Genomic DNA, 21,061 nt, shown 5'->3' with positions numbered 1-21,061 from the left:
ATGTCATTCCCGGGAATCCCAGGCCAAGTTTGTTGGCACAGATATTGCGGATGCAACAGACTGACGCATTGCAATTTCAAGTTGGTGTTCAAAGCTTTTGTCTGATGAAGTGCAATCTGCAGCAATGGCGCCATCTTCTTCTAGTGTTGTGGATGTTGCAGCCGAACTACCGCTGTCAAGTCTGTTCAAGTTGTGTTACCAGACAACGAACGAACCATGCCACTTAATTATTTTCAACTATAACTCTTTTATTTCTTGATCGATTTCTGCACTTTTACACGCTATATATGCGAGCTTGGCTGTTTCCGTTCAGCCGGGAATTCCAGCAGTTTCATTCCCGGGAATGGGAAACATCCGGGAATTAGCTCGGGAATGGATTCCCTACTCAGGACCCATTAAATTCCTTGAGGCGTAAGTGATGACATGTTTCCCACTGCTATCGAACTGAGTAAGAACTGCCCAGAGTCCAGTGTTACCTGCATCTGTATTCACTTGAAACTGGAGTTGGGAGATGGGAGGTTCCAGCAAATCCTTTTTCAATTTCTTCACCGCCTCCTGGCATTTGTGTCCATTACCATGGGACTCCCTTCTTGGAGAGTGGTGCAAAGGGGCTGCAACTTCTGCCATTTTTGGTATAAATTTATGATACCAAACCACCATTTCCAAAAATCACTGCAGGCTTTTCACATTGGTAGGGTTTGGATAGTCCCATATGGAGATGGTCTTTTTGGGATCCACCTCCACTCCTCTGGCAGAAACTACATGGCCCAGGAAGGTCAACTGGGATTGCACCAGGTGACATTTCTTTGTGTAAGGTCAGGTTGGCCTGTTAGAGACGATGAAAGACTGTTTCCAAATCCAGAAGATGTTGAACCACAGTTGGTCAGAAGACAATAATGTCATCTATATAGACGAAACAGATCTTTCGAAGTAACCCCTTCAGTACTTTTTCCATTAAATGTTGAAATATAGCACCAGCGTTGACCAGCCCAAAGGGCATAACCTGAACCTAGTACAAACAGTTGGGTTATCACAGCAGTCTCCTGCACACAGTTTTCACCCATTTGTACCTGCCAATAGCCGGATCATAGATCCTAAGTGGAAAACACCATTGCACTATGGAGAGACTCGAGAATATCATGTGTTAGAGGCATGGGGTTGGCATCCATGCATATTTTAGAATTTAGGGCTCGATAGTCCACACAGAACCAATTTATCCCATCCCCTTTGTGAACTATCACCACTGGTGAGGCCCATGGGGCTTAATTATGCCTGCTTGCAACATCTTAGGCAGCTCCTCCCGAATAATTTGTATTTTTTGAGGAGAGGCCCTACTCATCAGTTGTATAGATACATGACTACAAGGTAGTCTCCAACTGGTCTGTCCACACCAATGGCCATCTGCGTAATAGCAGACATACCTCTTCTGGTTGGCTGAGTATATGTGGTTCCATGGCCTCGTCCAGGATCAGTGCCACTGCTAAATAAAACTTTGAAGGATTGGTTGGCCTTGAACTTCAGCTCATTTCCTCTCAAAATGAAACACCCCAGACCCAGAAAAGTATACTCTTCACAATGAGGGCAAATTGTTATCTGAGCAGCCACGGTGCAGTTTAATCCCAAAAGTAAAGGTATGGCCAAATGCACATCATCCAATACAAAGGTGTCAGTCTCCCATATAGTCTGCTGCAGTTGGCACATAATTGGGACCTTGCCTAGAGCAAACCTCTTCTGCCAACAGTCAGTATAAACTTGACAGAAATTGACCCTGTTAGTTCATTATTCGAGGTCTTGATCCTTTGCCATATACTAAGGTGCATGAGAGTGAAAATGCTCACTTAATCAACTATGGCCTCACTCCACATGTCCCTGAGCTTGACTGGCACCATCAGTAGGGTTGGTTTGCCAAACACGGTCAGTAGCCAGGCTTCAGCCTGTTTATCTTTCTTCTTTTGGAGTTAATGTTTGGAATGAATGGTTCAACAGACTTTTTATTAGATGGCCTAAACTCTCTTTTAGCTGTCCAGTCTTGTTCGTCTATTGATCCTAGTTTAACAAGACCATCAGCTGGTTTGAGCATTGCCTCTTAGTGTCCCCACTAGTTTTCAGTTCCAAGCCCTGAATAAGCGACACAAGATCTCTTCATCTGTTATATCCAGTTTCCACTTTAAACATGGCCTGAAAGTTGTATGCAAAGTCCTGAATGGCTTGCCACAGTTGCTGCTCCATTTCCTGTAAATTCTAGTCAGGAAAAAGGCATCCCTAAAGGGTTTTTTGAATGAAGTCCAGCCATAAATAGTACGCTTAGCTGCCTGCCTCCAACAACCAAGTGATCCCTGCAGCGAGGCATTCAGGACCCCCATAAGCTCAGTTTAACTCAGGGAATGAACCTCTAATCATGCGTCCCTCTGTTCCACGAATAAAAGAATATCATCTGTTCCGTATCATTCCCCAGTCTTCAGAAAGTCAATTTGCAGTGCCAGCAATGGAGCAGGCAATACCAAAGGTCTCAAAAGGGACTGCCCAGCTGATGTTAAATAGCTAGATGGACATCACCTGCATTGGATACTCTGATATACCACCTCCTGCAATTCTGACTGGTCTGCTCTAAAAACAGGCAACGGTTTCCTCAATTATAACCTCAGCACATGTATCCATGTACTATTTAAGACGAGTTAATATTACTTCATATATTCCTGATGAGACTCTTCTCGTGCCACCAAGGTGTCGGCCATCTGATCCATCCTTTCTTAAATCCTCTTGACCCAATCTAACAGCTCTGTCACTGGAGATAGAAGACTTGTATCTGATCTGTTGGTCCTTGGTGTGTCATCCATATACAAACGCTGCAGCGTCCCAGTAACTTCTTACAGGCCCTGACAGTGACTTGTGGGCCCTAGACTAATCACTCTTCGGCCTGCAGCACATCATCACCATCAAGCCACTGATGTAAAGCCCCAGAAGACATACCTGGGTAAAAAACCAAGAGTAACTGATCAATAACAAGTCCTCCCCATACCGGCCACCACTTATGTAGTGTGTTCCTATAATTGCCATACGAGGAGCCATTTCACACACAAGCACTTCCTACCCTTCATAAAAGGTTCAGAAATGGACAGAACCTTAGCCCTAATTTGATCCCCTTTGAAGATGATGCCCTTTATAAACAGAAAAAATAGACATCAGACTACATTGAACCAATTAAAAGTATATATTGTGAAAAAAAAACAAACATAATTATGTACATTTTGACCTTTAGAAGATCATACACCAAAAAATGAACACATGCACATATACTGATTTATATGATCATAACCATGAACCATCCCCCTTTAAAATGAAACTGCACAGAGAAATGACAAAACAGAAAAGGATAAAACAAAAATGGCTGTTTAAGACAGCACAAGAATATACACAGCATAGTCACACACATATATATACAGTACATACATACATACATACTAATATAAGTCAAGCATACACCCCATACACATTTGCTTTTTGACCAAATGATCCCAACACCTGGGTATTTCACAAATCCAGCATACTGGTAAAATGCAACAATGAGGATGCTTCCCCTCTACGATATAATGGAGCATTCACTGTGGTTTGAAGACAGTCCATCCCCTTATGTCATACACCAGCGTATTTATGTTGGAACCCACAGTCGTGGTTTAGCCTCGTTCTCCCTTTTAAGTGATATCCTGAAAATTCTTCATTCCTCTGACATATACTTCAAAGGAGCAAGGCGGCAGAAACAGACAAAGTGAATATAATATGTAGAACCTGTTACAACAGGTGTTAGTATAATAATAATAATAATAATACATTTTATTTATATAGTGCCTTTCCCATGCTCAGTATGAAAGAGGTCTTCAAAAAATATAATTAGCTTAATATTGAATATAGTAGGGCGGCATGATAGTGCAGTGATTAGTGTTGCTGCTGCACATCTCTGGCAGACTCTAAATGAATCCCAGGCCTGGTCACAGATTTGAGGTTTCCATGTTCTCCCTGCATGTGGGGTTTTCTGAAAAACTGTGGTTTTCACCATAAATCTCAAAGATGTGCATGTCAAGTTAACTGTCGACTGCAAATTCAATGTTCTGTGAGTATGGGTGTATGCATGTGAGTGCATCTTGCCTTTTCTTTGTGCTTGATGATGCTGGAAATAGCCTCTGACTTTCATGACTCTGAATTTGATGAATAAGTCAGGAAAAACAATAAATGTGTAAAATGTATTTAAAAAGTTATAAGGTATTAATTGTGTAGATGTTTTAGTTGTTACCTTCTATTACAGTATTTTCTTGCCTTTTTGTTCTCTGCCAGGTGGACTGTAACACATGAGCCATCTCTCAGTTTTACAGTATTATTAAATGCATAGTTGTCATCTTTATAGTCATTAATAATTTTATTGTTTGTTTTGATTAACTTATTTTTACAGCTGTTTGGGGCATAGAATCTAGGATTTATCAGTGATAATTTATTTGATTTCTTTATATTAGAAATAGATGTGTGTTCAAATCCATTACTGACACTGTATGACAATGAGTAAAGTCACTTCACCCTACCTGTGCTCCACTTGAAAAACCAAAAGAAATGTAATCAACATTTATTCCAGATGTTGAAAGTTACTTTGGATGAAGGTGATTTGTAAATGTAATATGAATGGTGAAAATAACTCGCATCACCCTATTATAATAAAAAAAAGCCTATGACGAGACGTGACTTTTTAGCCTGGGATGAGACGTGACTTTTTCAAAGAGATACTTTCATGTCCCACGAGGCAAGACTTTGTGCCAAGAGATTTAATCACGTCCGGGGACAGCATTGAGAAAAGTCTTAATCATGAAGAGCGTCTTAAGGTTTTACCACACAACTGCATGAGTTTAATCAAATACAATATACTTTTTCAATGATTATCCTATATGTTGTGCAGTAAACTGTATCTTTATTATTATTACATGATTTTACTCAACTTACCATCTCTGATTGTCTAGGACAAATTTACCTACTTTTACCAAACTGATTTTGGTAAAGTGAAATTTCTAACGAGCTTAACTGTGGAAAGAAAATGACACAGCATATAAAAGTTGATTTAAGCATGTATGATAATGGTTATAACTGGAGAAATTTTCAAATTGTAAGAGTTTATATTTTTAATCATTAAAGGAATTTATGCATTTTAATTGAATTAAATTCTTTTATGGGTACCCCACTATTTTATTTTTAGTCATATATGACTAACAAAATCTTAGTGGAAGAAGAAAATTTTTTAGTTCTTAGTGTATTTTTTAATACAATCATGTCACTTAAAAGTGTTTTTTATATACATATTTGCTATCAGTAACTTTTGGAAATATTTTAATTGCCGTACACTAAAGTATCTTCTATTTTGATTTTAGGGCATCGGTGGCAGGAACAATGAAGCAGAAGCCAGTCGTCTTCGTTGGGTTATTGTGTTTGTGTGGCGACTTTTTGATATTTTAACAAGATGGCGCTAAATGGATTGTGTGGACATTCTGAAACCCAGCAGCTTGGTAGCTTTGGTATGGCTAGCTATATAAATGTATATATGTAGATACAAAATATCCGAATTTTTTGATTCCGGTTTAATGGAACAATATTTTTGCACAACTTTGACTAGATGTATTTTTAAGTGTCAAAATGTTGTACAATATTTTTCGGTTGTCTTTTGTATTTCTCAGGGAATTATATTTTCAGTGCTTAAAAAAATAATTTTTAATGCTTGTGTATATACAGTGTACATACATACTGTTCAGCCTGTGCCTGGATTTAACTTTGTAATAACTCTTTGTTTCCTGCAGTTGTTTGAAACTGAGCCAGCTAGTGAATGGTTTGTCTGAATTATGGCTTTGGAAATAAGTGAGATACAAAACACTTCACAACAGATAGATAATATGTCTTTTATACAATCAAACATCCCTTACAAAGACATGCTGCTGCTTCAGCCAAAAATGTATATATTGTAATTGTAAATCCTCAATAATTTTTATATTTATTAGATATAGACCTTGTAGATCTTTTCTTTTTCCAGATTACTTTTTTTATTGTGATTTTTTGGGGTTTGGAGGAGCAGCATGAACTGTGTTGTAAAAAAATGTTCTGTTTAAATTTTTATGTAAATGTTGTATGTTTCTTTTTCCAATTAAGTTTTGTATTTATTACTTTTGTATTTAATTTCTTGAACAGTTGTGTAGTGTGTGTGTTTGTATATAAGATGTACATGTATATACTGTATATAGACTGTACACAGTTTTTTGAAAGTGTTCATCAATTCCTGCTGTACCTTCTGTTGACCTGAATACATGGTCTCCTGTACTTTAAAAATGAATCTAGCCGTTGAACATAAAATGGCTAATAGAAGCCACTTCAGTACTGTACACAGACCATTGGCTTCTAGCATTTTCTAAGAGTTTAATCTGTTTGGATCACTTCATATGTGGCCATAATTCCAAAAACATAAATATTAAAATTGCAGTTTTACAGGAAACTTTTAAATTATTTCAAGGGGATGTGACAATATAACCATCCTATTCAGAATCGTATCATGGTATGAAAATTAATATTGGAATTAAAAATAACAGATGCATATTTTTATTGTTGGTCAGAAATCCTACAAATGCACTAATTCATTTAACCACTTTATAAGACCCAGTGTTAATGTAGCAAATAATTATCAATCTTTTTTTTTTTTGCACTGATAGTAACTACTTTTGTAAACTGTTTTTATCGTGCAATACTGCTGTACATATTTGCATTTTGTATTTTTTCTGTTTATAAGCATCTGTAATAAAAAAAAAAAAACAGAAAAGTTTTATTTTTCTTTTTGAAACTATGACTACTGACCGCTGATTACATACATTTGGGGGAAAAGTTTAACTACCTTCAGTAAACAAGATATAGTTAAACCAGCCACTAAACCTGAATTTTTCCATTACAGGATTGAGCGAATGCTAATCCTACATTGGTAGCAGTATGTGTGCAAAGTGGAAAGCAGCTGTGGCTCAGATATTGGATCATCACACAGATACCCATTATCTTTCATACCAAATCAGTTTACGGATGGCATTAACTTAACATGCATATGGGATCTGCAAACAAGCTGGAGTGCCTGAAGAAAATCCACATTGAAAAGAACATGCAGTATAAGAGTCGGACAATGACAGGGCCTAGAACTAAGGACTTGTCCCTGAAGCTGTAAGGGGCAAGTGTTGCTAACCACTTTCATGAGGAACTTGTATTCAGGGATTACCTGAAATAACTTATTCAGCTGAATAATTATTACACTTCAGTAAAAGCTGAGATATAGGACAAAGAGGAGGCCAAGAAAATAAGTGAAAAATAATTAAGTGTTCTGAATGTGTTCTTTCTTGACAAAATTCTATACACAAGGGTGTTGTATGTATGACCTATCAATGTTCAGTCCTGCCTTGTGAACAATGGTGACTCAAATTAATTGTCAAATTATTTTTGTATTTATTTAATTTTTTTTTACCTGAAGTATTTTCTAGCTCAAGTTGTTCCATTCCGTATTGGGAATCTGTGTCTGAATGTAGCCATCACAGTATGTGCTTAATTGGACTTGTGCAGTGTGCAGCATCATCACCAACTGCTTTAACAGCCATTTTCTGTGTTTACCCAGGTTGGCAGGTTGTCTGCAAATTAGATTTGTGTGGGGTCTTATTTTTAAAACCCTTTCGTTTACTGTATAAAATGATCTTTTCACAATAACAAGTTTTCAATGTTCACCACATACTCTTAAAACTATTTGCATAGCACATAGTGAATTCCACACCTCACAGTTAATGTACAATATGGACGTGCTTTCAGCAATAAGACATTTGTTACATGCATTCATTCTCCATTGCAATGGGTACTCACCTTTTCCATACATAAAGCAACAAAATGACAATTTATGCAAAGAACTGTGGGGCTCATAATCATTGGCCAATGCTGTGTCCATTCAGTAGCATAGAATATGATGCTAATCCCAAACACACGGGAAAACCAACGCAGGTTCATGAGCTCAGCAAACTGCCTTTTTCAGTCTAATTGAATAGTGGCAGATAATTCTGTTCGGTTAAGAGTGTGTGTTGATGTTGCAGGGGCGGAGTAAGTGGACAGATTTTTGAGAACAATAAAAATCTTATTTACTCAGTGATTAATATAAAAGGTACAGCAGAATATCAAAAGTATTTTGTGGTCTGTCTGTAAAAGTGGTGTGTTACTGAAGGTCCATGTGAAGTTTTCTCTGTGTCTTCTGCATACGTTGTATAAAACAAAGGCTAAACCACTTCACTCATGTGAATTTAGTTGCTTCTCTTGCTTAAAAGTGAGCTGACTAAAGTTATAGTAGAAGTAGAGATGGTTTTTACTCAATACTAGAATTTACTGAAGAGACAGTGGTAAACCATTTTAATACTGCAATATTTATCCAGTCGGGAGGTTGTGTGCATTATCAAAGCTGCAATGCCTTCTGAGGAAAACGTAGACACAGATACTTTTACGCCTAACATTAGGAGATGAAACATAAGTCACAAAAATGAGATAAGGTCCTCCGTCCTGTCTTTCATTACAAACAAATTACTACACAAAGATGTAGTCGAAATAGCATTGAACTAAATTCTGAAATCAAGAAGACTGAATATCTAATATGCAGAGTTTTGCTTTTTTTCCACAATTGGAGATGACCAGAAAGTATGTGTACCTGACCTTTAAACCCTCAATACAGTGATCTCAGGTTGTTCTCCAGTACATACATACCAGTGCAGTTAGCAACAGTATAATAGCTAAGGCAAAGATGACAGCACCCACAAAAAAAAAATGTTAGTAATTTAATGATTGTTTTCCACACAGAGTACATCTTAAATATGGAGTCTCAATATTCATAAACTCCTAAAGAGACACAAAGACCGTGTCCATAAATAAATTAACAATAAAAAGGAGTCGTAACAAAAACCATTTTGGAAGGAGAAATGGTGGGGAATGTTCCCCGTGATGGATGGTTGTTCTTTGGTTTGTAAACGGCAGCCACTGCAGACCTTCAGGACTGTTGTTTCTCACCACTGCTATAAACCCATATCACATTTAAAAATGCACAGTTGTTAGCCTGCTACTCCTAATCTCCTAAAAGTACAAATTATACTGTATATTTATTATGGTCAGCTAATATTTAGAAAAATAATTTATGTTTGTGTTTATTTAGTTACCATTACACATTTGTACTTTGCTTTTCCTATTCCTACTTCTTTCCATCACATTGAAAACTAATATTACTATTATTGAAAACTATTACCTTCTTACACAGTATTTGGGAAAAGGCTCTCTAATGTTTGTGACCGGAGCTAGAGCTCTGGTTATTCTAATAAAAAATTTTAAAAATTCAAAAAATGGAAAGCATTTCTATTTTTCAACCATTTGTAAAATGGCATACGATTCATCCTTCTGTAAGAAGTAACCTTTGGCTCTCTAGTAACACGTATTCATAGGCGCCTTAGCTGTAGACTTGGGTCTGGAAAGATACAAACATCCGGTGAAGTAGGCTGCCTTGGGGAGAACGTTTCCCCACAGTGTCCTCTTGTGTGAGACACATATGTGCTTATCACATCTGTAGATGGGAATATCAGTTTAATATCAGTAGTGGAAGCAGGACTTTTAGAAATAGAAGACAAGGGTAGATACAGATGTTAAAGGTAATTTGGCAGATTCAGTTAAAAATAGACAACCAGAGCTCTTAGAGTGGATTTGAGGTAGAAACAAAAGTGAAATGAGGAGGTAGCAAGAGCTGGTAGCAGAATGTCTAATAATTTGCTTATTCTGGTTTGGCCCGGTAAGTTATTTGCAGGCAGATGATGTGGACAGAGAAGTCATTAAAGACAAGAGTCTGTTTAACTAAGATTAGTTTAAATGAGTACTCAGTGCTCCATTTCAACCCAAGCCTCTAAAAATTGTGTAAAGTAAGAGGAGATGATACACACTTGTATGTTTATCTGTGATTGTTGACTTCTTTCCTGAGCTTTTGTTTACTTTTAAGTTCCCTTCCCTTCCGTTCATTTTACCACAATGTTTAAAATGCATCCTTAAACTTATTTATTTAAAAATCTGTTGCTTTGGAAAGTTCTAGGTGTATTTATTTCAAAGTTTCTACTTTAAAGTGTTTATATTTAAGCAAAGCTTGTCTACTTTCCCTTTCTAACAAATTCTCACTTTGTTGTTATTAACCCATACCGAAAATAAGAAGTCTTTGTTGGCCTGTTTGGTTACTTTGCCTTTCTACATGAATATTAAGAAAGAAATCTAAAAAATGATGTGATCTTTTACTTGAAGATAAACATTCTACAAATGTCTTTGTTCTGTAGTTCTTCTACCGAACATTTTGGCTCCTCGTTTTATGTTATATTTTAATATCTTCTGAATGAGGAAATGATTAACAAAATTGAGCGAGTATTTCATACAATGAAGCTTGAGTCCCAAGACTGAGGAATGGATTTTAAAAATTGTGGTGCAATGAATGGCAGTAAATGAGATTTAAACCCAAAGACAATAAGAGGAAAAGTTGCAGTGCACACAAACATGGCATTTAGAAAATTGAGAGTGCCAATGAACTTCACTCAAGGTACACATTACTTAAAATGAAAAATGCTGCTCACGTGTGTCAGAGGGTCACCTTCCGGGCACGTCAGAGGTAAGCACTACCACTACAGAACACCAGGAGGCGCAATCTGTGACTCTGCTGTCTCTTTTGTCAACCACAGCTCATAGAAGATCCCCACTAAGGGCAACTGACCCCCACCCTTTCTGGTCCAGGAGCTATAAAAGCAAGGCAGTGCTGGAAGGTGGCATCTCATTCAGGAGATGAGCCACTTGTGCTATGGAGCTCCTGTCCTGAAGTCTAACTGCTCTCTAGAGCCATTACAACCTTTGCTAATGGCTGAATTTTGCTTTTATTTTCGGGCACTTATTATTTTCAGTTCCTTTATTATTTGAGAAAAATGGGATGGCCTAGTTGGCACCCCAACATTTCCTCCTGACTCCTACCATACCCACAAACGACGACAGGCAGTGTAGTCGGCAGGATTGTGACTACAGATCCAGTTTGCTGCACAGCAAGCAGACCTCACAGAGGCAGAGGCATGTGAAGTGAGACAGCAGGAGCACAACACCTTAGATGACATTGAGTCAAACCTGTTAATATTTAAGTGTTCTGCTGCCCAGCAGCACTGGCCCCAACATGAGTGGGCTCACTTACTGGCACCATTCTCAACAAGGGACACACAGCGGGGGTATATTATGATTTGGAAGAGAATGCTGCAGCCGATCATCCCACCTTGAAGAGGGTAATCCTCAGCCTCAACAGCTTCACACACATATGGCAAGCACAGCACTGCTGGGAATGACGCATTGATACTAATGGCGCTTTTCCACTGCATAGTACGGCACAGCACGGTTCAGTACAGCTCACCTTGGTTCGGCTCAGTTTGCGTTTCGACTGCATTTTAGTACCGCTTTAGAGTGGGCGGGATTATTCACGTGTCGTTATAGTTGCACCGCCTCTACTGCTCGCTCTTCATTTTTTTTAACTTGTCCCTACACTGTTTGTAAGTCCGATGGTAGCCATGTGCGCCCAAGAGCTTAGCGACCTCCTGAAAAACTTTTTCACTCCGCGTCGCCCCATCCAGCTCTCGCTGGATCCGCTCCTCGGCTACCAACGAGAGGAACGTCTGTACTTCCTCAATAGACCACGAAACAGCCATTTTTGGTTAAAACAAAATTGTGCGTCCGAACCTTCGCTGGCTGTGCTAAAAATCTACCGGGTCTGTTGTGTCTCGTGTCGCAAGTTCAGTGATGCAGTAATGACGATTTTCTCCTGCCAATCAGTGACCAGCAGAGTTTACACGTCACGTTTTGGTAACGGTTCGGTGCGCTTGGAACCTCGGCTGAGGTGGTACTAAAAAAAGGACCAGGTACCAGGTACTGTTCCCAGTGGAAAACCCCCCAAAAGTGAGCTGAACTGAACCGTGTCGTGCCGTACTATGCAGTGGAAAAGCGCCTTAAGTGCCCTACACTTGCACGGGCCTTTGATTTGCAGGGCAAGTGCTCTCACTGGCTACGCCCCAAGGAAAACACATGTAACTGGTGGCCGCGGATTTCCTCGTTTGTGCCCTTTTGGGACACTAGGTACACCATCAGTACTGGGTGGAAATAGAGAGGCTGGTCGAGGTTATTAAATGCCACCAGCAGTCTCTCCAAACGAAAAGACCCAAGGAGAAATGACACAGCCTGGCATTGTGAGCCCAGAGAAGTGAGATGAGTCTGGAAAGTGACCCTCTAATGCACATGTGTGGCAATGCTTAAAGTATCAATTGAAAGCTAATCTTTGATTTGGAATTTGATGGAAACAACAGTAGACAGCTATGGTACTTCAGTCTAACATTTTCTATCTTATGGGCCAAGTTTGGGAGCTACTAGAATACATGTAATACTACATGAAAATATTGTGTTGCTTATACTTCATGTTTGCCAAGCTAGACTGTGTAAGAATGATGTTTATCAGTTACGTAGTGACTATGGTATTGCAGGAAGGCCCTTTATGATAAAAAGAATAATTTTACTACTTCTTTTTTATGATTAATCATATTGATTCTTTCAAAATGGGAGATTATCTTATGATGATTAATACGTTAAGCTCTTTTTTTCTCTGTCACATATAGCATATTGTATTAATAACATTACATTTATTTGACATATTTATCAGCTGCCCCATTAATATTATTAAGTTTTGTATCTAACAAAACAAACTATCCTCTCTGAAAACCCGCACTTCTCTTTATAATCGTGTGCAACTGTTATTCTGGCTTAAATATCCAAGTTTGCTCAGTACAGTTTGGTTTAGTTTATTCATTACATAACACTCTTCAGTCAAGGCAGACATGGCAATTAAGTCAATTTACAAATATCAAAACAGCTGTACTGATATTATGAGAATCAAATAGAAGATGTGTTTGTGCCAACATGCTAATCCGTCTTTCTGACATAGTATAATTAGAGCTTAAAATAGAAAATATGACATTTTGACTTTGTGACAAAAAAAAAAAACAGTGAAGCCAAGCATAACCTCATGCAAAATAAAGAACCAATATGGGGCAACAGATAAAAATGAGAAAGTTGAAATGAGTCAAAGTGAGAGTTTTATTGAGTCTGGAGTGTTAAGAGCATCAATTGATGTTGTCATATGTGGGACTTATCTCAAGTCTGAAAGTTAGTCACGTTGGTTTCTGTTACAATATTGCTCAAATATCGGAGAGGAAAAACATGAATGTGGGTGAAGAATTTTTGCAATATTAGAGAAAAAAACATTAGCTTTACAAACATCTGCAATCCAATGCAAAAATAAAGACATAAGAGAATTAAAAGTGATATTTTAACGTGTACATTTAATACTATAAACAGGTCTTACTATCTTTTGTCGGTAAGCACAGATTCAGTAAATAACTGAACATACTGATGAATGAAAATTCAGGAATGCTACCCGCAATGGTAATTATAATAAATCAGAGACATAATGTTACATCTTTGCTTGAATTTAACCTATGCAATGCAAAGAAAACCAGGCTATTATTGTGATAGGACCTTTTGAACACGACAGCAATATACTGCAAGTGTGTTGAGCGTTTATTAACTTCTTGACTCAAGAAATTAGGAGAGGCTACATGTGTGAGACACACGGTCTCTAAATTAAAAACTGGGAGCAGAGCAATAGTGGAGTTGGCTGAGCTTGGACACTAGTAGAATTTCTCAACAACACTCTTCTCCATAATTGTCTATCATTGTTTAATTGAGAGACATATTTTACTCATCTTAGAATACGCTACCGTGGCTGTTCGTTTGTCTGTCCAGGATTTTAAATCACCTTTAGCTCGCAAATCGTTTGACCTATTGATCTGAAATTTGTTGCACATATACTACGTGATGTCTACTATCCGCTTTCGGGGTGATGATTGACCTCCAAGATTATTCCTCTTTTTATTTTTATTTTATTTTTATTGTAGAATCAACTCTCGGCAGCGGCCAGTGCAGCGCATGTGTATGGGCGCCATTCTCATCCCTACCACCTTCGCCATCACTTCCCCTACCTCTTCATATCTTAACTCATTCTTGAGATGGATTGAAGACTCAAGTGCCATCTTAAGTGAAAAATTAGAGAAAGCATACTAAGTAATTGCCACACGAACACTGACTTAATCAGTTTTAACGCGAAAAGATACTGACGAAAGAAGAGAAGAGGCAGGCCGCTAGGGTGGAGAAAAGAAGAGCTGCTCAGGAAGCAGCAAGCGCATCAACGTCTGAGCAAACGAATACTAAATGTAGAGAGAAAGAGTAGGAAAACTATTAATGCTCAAGTCAAGTGTATTCACTGCATGTTATCGTGCAGTTCGCCGTTACTAATTAGGATATATTACAACTGCTGCCCAAGTAGGTCACATAGCCAAATCAGAGTCAATTTAAGAGTTGAAAACAAAGACAAACTAGTACCCTGGTGTTGTAAAGCCCAGCTTTTTGGCCACAGTGGCTTGCATGTGTTTTTAGTTCATATGCATATTTTATTGTCTGCACTGAACAGAATTGTAAACTCCTACTCATTATATTCAGTTTGTGAGCCTCAATGACTATGTTTGCTGTGGATGTGAGCAACACTGAAGCATTACAAGGAGCAGTCCTGCTTCTTTTCTTTCCAACCTGTACACCTTGAACTAGAAATATAACACTAGCTCATGTGACTTGCAGAGAAATTCTCAGATAATTTAGTAATAACAAGGTGCACTGATAAGGAGGGGTGAGACAGAATGTAAGAGTCAGATGGGGAACTGCTTTATTCTTGGTGCAAAGAGAATCTCACAAATTAACATTATCATAACCAAAGAAATGGTTATCGACCTTTGTTGACTCAAGCAGCCTCTATGCCCAGTCACTATTCAGGGTGTGGATGTAGAGGTGGTCCACTACTATAAGAAACCTGGGGATCCACATCAGTGTCAGGATGTACTGGTCTGGTAACACTGAGGAACTGTATAAGAAAGAGACTCTTTTTTCTTAAGAGATTGAGTTCCTTCTATGTGGATAATGACATCCGTAACATGTTCTATAATTCTGTGATGGCTAGTGCGATTTTTAATGCAAACAAACAAGGTAATCAACAAGGCAGACTTATTTATGGGAGGCACTGTGATGAGGCATGTTGTAAAGCACTTTGAGCTACAGTGGTGTGAAAAACTATTTGCCTCCTTCCTGATTTCTTTTGCATGTTTGTCACACAAAATGTTTCTGATCATCAAACACATTTAACCATTAGTCAAATATAACACAAGTAAACACAAAATGCAGTTTTTAAATGATGGTTTTTATTATTTAGGGAGAAAAAAATCCAAACCTACATGGCCCTGTGTGAAAAAGTAATTGCCCCCTGAACCTAATAACTGGTTGGGCCACCCTTAGCAGCAATAACTGCAATCAAGCGTTTGCGATAACTTGCAATGAGTCTTTTACAGCGTTCTGGAGGAATTTTGGCCCACTCATCTTTGCAGAATTGTTGTAATTCAGCTTTATTTGAGTGTTTTCTAGCATGAACCGCCTTTTTAAGGTCATGCCATAGCATCTCAATTGGATTCAGGTCAGGACTTTGACTAGGCCACTCCAAAGTCTTCATTTTGTTTTTCTTCAGCCATTCAGAGGTGGATTTGCTGGTGTGTTTTGGGTCATTGTCCTGTTGCAGCACCCAAGATCACTTCAGCTTGAGTTGACGAACAGATGGCGGACATTCTCCTTCAGGATTTTTTGGTAGACAGTAGAATTCATGGTTCCATCTATCACAGCAAGCCTTCCAGGTCCCGAAGCAGCAAAACAACCCCAGACCATCACACTACCAGCACCATATTTTACAGTTGGTATGATGTTCTTTTTCTGAAATGCTGTGTTCCTTTTACGCCAGATGTAACGGACATTTGCCTTCCAAAAGTTCAACTTTTGTCTCATCAGTCCACAAGGTATTTTCCCAAAAGTCTTGGCAATCATTGAGATGTTTCTTAGCAAAATTGAGACGAGCCCTAATGTTCTTTTGCTTAACAGTGGTTTGCGTCTTGGAAATCTGCCATGCAGGCTGTTTTGCCCAGTCTCTTTTTATGGTGGAGTCGTGAACACTGACCTTAATTGAGGCAAGTGAGGCCTGCAGTTCTTTAGACGTTGTCCTGGGGTCTTTGTGACCTCTCGGATGAGTCGCCTCTGCGCTCTTGGGGTAATTTTGGTCGGCCGCCACTCCTGGGAAGGTTCACCACTGTTCCATGTTTTTGCCATTTGTGGATAATGGCTCTCACTGTGGTTCGCTGGAGTCCCAAAGCTTTAGAAATGGCTTTATAACCTTTACCAGACTGATAGATCTCAATTACTTCTGTTCTCATTTGTTCCTGAATTTCTTTGGATCTTGGCATGATGTCTAGCTTTTGAGGTGCTTTTGGTCTACTTCTCTGTGTCAGGCAGCTCCTATTTAAGTGATTTCTTGATTGAAACAGGTGTGGCAGTAATCTGGCCTGGGGGTGGCTACGGAAATTGAACTCAGGTGTGATACACCACAGTTAGGTTATTTTTTAACAAGGGGGCAATTACTTTTTCACACAGGGCCATGTAGGTTTGGATTTTTTCTCCCTAAATAATAAAAACCATCATTTAAAAACTGCATTTTGTGTTTACTTGTGTTATATTTGACTAAAGGTTAAATGTGTTTGATGATCAGAAACATTTTGTGTGACAAACATGCAAAAGAATAAGAAATCAGGAAGGGGGCAAATAGTTTTTCACACCACTGTATCTATCTATCTATCTATCTATCTATCTATCTGGTAAATCATCTTTATAGTCATTATTTCAGCTCCATACCATATAATCATGTTATACAATGACTTCTTTACTTTTACATCACATAAAAATAAGACTAAAACATTTAGAAAGCATTAAAGTATTTGAATTTCAACAAAGACCACACTTAATCGTGATAAACATTAGCTTCCTTTTCTGTTGTTGTGTGTGAAACGCTGTAAGTAGATGGAATGGAGCACTCTGCTGTACATATGGCTTAGCACAGTGGAGATACGGATGTGTTGTACTGCTTTCCACACATACTGAAGACTCTTTTCCCATTTCCTTCAATCACTAGCCAAATTGGACCACAAAACACTGCTTATCAGAACTTAGGTTGCCAGAAAATTTTAAATGCAAACAGAAGTTGACACCATTTCTTTCAATCCAGCACATTTTACTTAGCCAACATGATGAAACTGGTGGAGTATCTATTTTTTTTTTCTGTGCATACACTTCTAGTATTTGAGGTATTAAAATTCCATACATGACTAGAATTGTAATTGCACAGCCAGCCTGCATTTTACTACAGTATGTAGTTTCATGCATATTAAAATAATAATAAAATACAGTATATAAAATATAAAAGATTCCATAAAACTCTGGGCAGTAAATAAGTTTAGTGGGTAATATTCTCAAATTAATTGGCTATTCATTCCAGTGCAATGTGTAAGGTTTTCAGGTTCTGCTCTTTTCATCTGTTTTTCCTTCTACTTTTCTACCACAGTCCAATTTCAGCATCACATTCGGAACGTCTTTCTTCCTGCAGCCCACTGCTGATGAGCTAGGTTCTGTAATTTTAAATAAGGTAATGAAAATGGATGGATAAGTAAAAGCTTTAATTTATTCCTTCTGTTCACTTATATCAGAATGTCATTAGTGTAAATTACAGTTTGGAACAATTAATAAAATATGTGAATATCTGATAAGAGTTTTCAAAATGTTCATGTTACCTTAGTGTTACTGTATGTGTTGCTGGGGTGGCATAGTGGCACATTCATTATTAACACAGCTACTTAACAGCTCCAGTAATCTGTGTTCAAACCCGTACCAGACACTATTTTTCTGGAATTCATGAGTTTATGTTATGCCTGCATTAGTTTTCCCTTTACATCCAAAAAATGTGTATTATAGGTCTAGTCACAGCTATAAATTGGGTCGATATGAATGAATGTGGGTATATGAATGTCAGGGCTCTATAACAGCCTAGCATGGGCAAATTCTGCCATGAGCTCAATGTTAGTGGCATATTCTAACTCAAGTCAGAATTAAGCAGGAGAAAAGAGAAATTTTCTTGACAGTAATTTATCTGGAACACAAAATAACACAAGGGCAGCATAGTGGAACAGTAAATAACACTTTCACTTTTTGGATCCAGCATCCTAAGCTTAATTCCCATGCATGGGTATTGTCTGTATGGAGTCCACACATCCTTCCTGTGTCTGCATGGGGTTTCCTCCCTCATCTGAGCACTTGGTTATTTCAAATTGGCCCCCGAATTAGTATGGATTGGTACCCTGCCCAGTGCTGGTTCTTACACCCTATGCTTCTGGGATAGGCTCTGGCCACCCATAGGTCCACAAATTTTATGTTATAAAAATAACAAGAAGCTTATGAAACATTTAAAAAATTACCACATAAATAATCAGGCATGCTGACAAATCTGGAGTTTTCCAAAAGAAAAATAATGTGTAAGAAAAAAAACATAGCAGAGAGAGATAAAGTGTTGGGGCAATTTGAAGGCAGACATGTACTGTATATTTCAACAAGGAAGCAAAGAAAAATTGTAAAATAAGCGAGATGTCTTTTCAGATATAAGTCATCAGTTTTGACTGGCTCAAGATAGTTGCAGAACCCCTTAAAGGGAAGTCAGACTGGGAGGGGCAGGTCCAGTGACCTGTGAACCGGAAGTGACATCACTGGTAGTGTCAATCATCACAGCCGAAAGGGAGAAAGGAGGAGAAGCATTAGGCAACATTATAATTAGATAAGCCTTCAAGTTATCCCTAAAACAGACGTGTGTGACAAATGCTAAGAACATTGTAAAACTGACTGTTCATTTACTAGGGTTTTCTAAAACCCATTGTAACTAAAGTAGCATTTTCATAATCTGTGTGACCCCTTTCCCATGTTTAATCACAAAGTGCTCCATAAACTGGCCAAACAGGAGAGATGAGAAATAGCACATTAAATTTACAATATTAATAATGATAATAGCTCCTGCTTAGAACCTTCTATAGTACCTTTTACTGCAAACTCCATCACAAAAATTCATAAGGATACAAGAGGTACAGAGCTATAGAAGAAAAAGAACAAAAATAATTTACACAGGACAAAAACTAATACCAGGCATTAAACACTGTGAAAAGCATGCCCCCAGACACAGACAGACAGACACCAGAATTTCCAAAATGCACATGTTTATTAATTTCACAGCACCACAATACCAACAGTCTCAGTCTCTTTCTCTTCCTCTTTCTCTTCTCAATGACCTCCAGTTCCCTCCTCACAAGCTTCATCTTCCTCCTCCCAACTCCGGCTCGTCTTCTGGAGGGAGACAGCCCCTTTTATAATGACCCGGATGGGCTCCAGGTGCTCTGTCTGACGACGCTTCCTCCAGCACTCCCTCCACCCTATGAGAGGACTCGGTCGGGGAAGAGTCTTCTGAGTAGCTTCCGCCCTGCAGCCCTTCGCAGTCAGCAGCGACTCCTCTTCATCTCCCGCTGCCGTCTCGCCATCACCCCACGGGTCGGCCACAGACACGGATCCGGGCAGTCCCCTTCTATAATGCAAAACCAGGGGACAGCAGGGCAAGCCCCGCCAGGTATATCACCATTATGTGCGAGTCTTATCTCCTGGGTCCTGTCATCCCGAGCCTGCTGCAGCCAGGTGACCTCTTCCGTTGTTCCTCCAACTTGTACGTCTGCAAAGATGATGCTTGGCCTGGGCGCCGCTACCTTCTGGGTGCGTTTGCCTTTCTTCTTCCCCATCGAGCTGACCGTCTGTTAGGTGTGGACCTTGGCAAGCGTCTTGTCGAGCTGTTGACCCAGGTATGCATGCCGCGATGTGTGTGCGCCGTCGTCTGCTGTGCAGGTTGCCTTCACTAAATTATTTTTAAGCGGGGTCCCCACCTTTTAGCAGGCAGACGGCCCCAAGTTAGGTGCCATTGTGAAAAGCGTGCCCCCGGACACAGACAGACAGACACCAGAATGCCCAAAATGCACACGTTTATTAACTTCACAGCACCACAATGCCAACAGTCTCAGTCTCTTTCTCTTTCTCTTCCTCTTTCTGTTCTCAATGACCTCCACTCCCCTCCTCACAAGCTTCATCCCCTTCCTCCCAACTCTGGCTCGTCTTCTGGTGGGAGGCGGCCCCTTTTATAATGACCTGGATGGGCTCTTGGTGCTCCGTCTGATGACACTTCCTGGTGTGGCGGAAGTGTCAGAAGAGCACCCAGAAGCACCCCGGGTATCCCTGGGATTTCTTCCGACAGCACTTCCTGGTGTGGCAGAAGTGCTGCCATCCAAGGTTCCAACAAAATGCAGGTGCCTCCTAGCGGTGACTCTGTCTTCTCACAGGGTTGAGCTTCGCAGCTTCGTGACCCCCATGCATTCCAGAGAGGCCGCCCTCCTGCACGCCAGGCAAAGTATTGTCCCATTTCCGGTCCCTTGCATCTTCCGCCGTCCCGGCGGGGCAATGTCCCTGGGTGTCTATGACAACACCAAATCTATATATACAGTATATAAAAGCTAAATACCACTGACTCACTCATCATGAAATCTCCTGAACCATGAGGACTTGGGACTTGAAATTTGGATTGTAGGTTACCCTTGGCCCATAGGTGCTCGCTAAGAAACTGTTTTAAAACTTTTGTGGTCCAAATGTGAAATTTCTTATAGTTTTTTTAGACCCGTTTGTATGTCTATCTGCTTTTCACAAGAGAACTACTTAATGGATTTAGATCGGGTTATTCTCTATAATTTGCTTGAACATTCCATTGATTATCATAGTTCGCTTCCGGTACTGATTTATTAGAGCAAATCCGAGAGAAACTCATTTGGCTGCGGGGAGGGGGGCAGGGCCTCCCTCACTCATGCATCTGCCTTGGGGCGTAACCTTAACTCCGCTT

The 21,061-nt window shown here is 39.3% G+C and overlaps 1 protein-coding gene across 7 annotated transcripts in view; it reads left to right on the top strand.

Annotated features, from left to right (window-relative positions):
- The window catches only part of bcl2l11 (BCL2 like 11), a 51,057-nt gene extending 44,229 nt beyond the window's left edge, over positions 1-6,828 (top strand). For 5 of the 7 annotated variants that reach the window (XM_039748376.1, XM_039748383.1, XM_039748378.1 and 2 more), the window contains one exon: positions 5,406-6,828. In XM_039748376.1, the coding sequence (XP_039604310.1) occupies positions 5,406-5,490 (85 nt within the window). In that variant the 3' untranslated portion in view covers positions 5,491-6,828. The remainder of the gene's footprint in view (positions 1-5,405) is intronic. The other 2 variants (XM_039748379.1, XM_039748381.1) reach the window with 2 other exon arrangements.
- Positions 6,829-21,061: the final 14,233 nt, after the last annotated feature.

Source organism: Polypterus senegalus, chromosome 3, assembly GCF_016835505.1.
Source record: "Polypterus senegalus isolate Bchr_013 chromosome 3, ASM1683550v1, whole genome shotgun sequence".
Taxonomy (NCBI): Eukaryota; Metazoa; Chordata; class Cladistia; order Polypteriformes; family Polypteridae; genus Polypterus; species Polypterus senegalus.
Note: the sequence above shows the minus strand (reverse complement) of the source record. Positions and strands in the feature narration are given on the sequence as shown.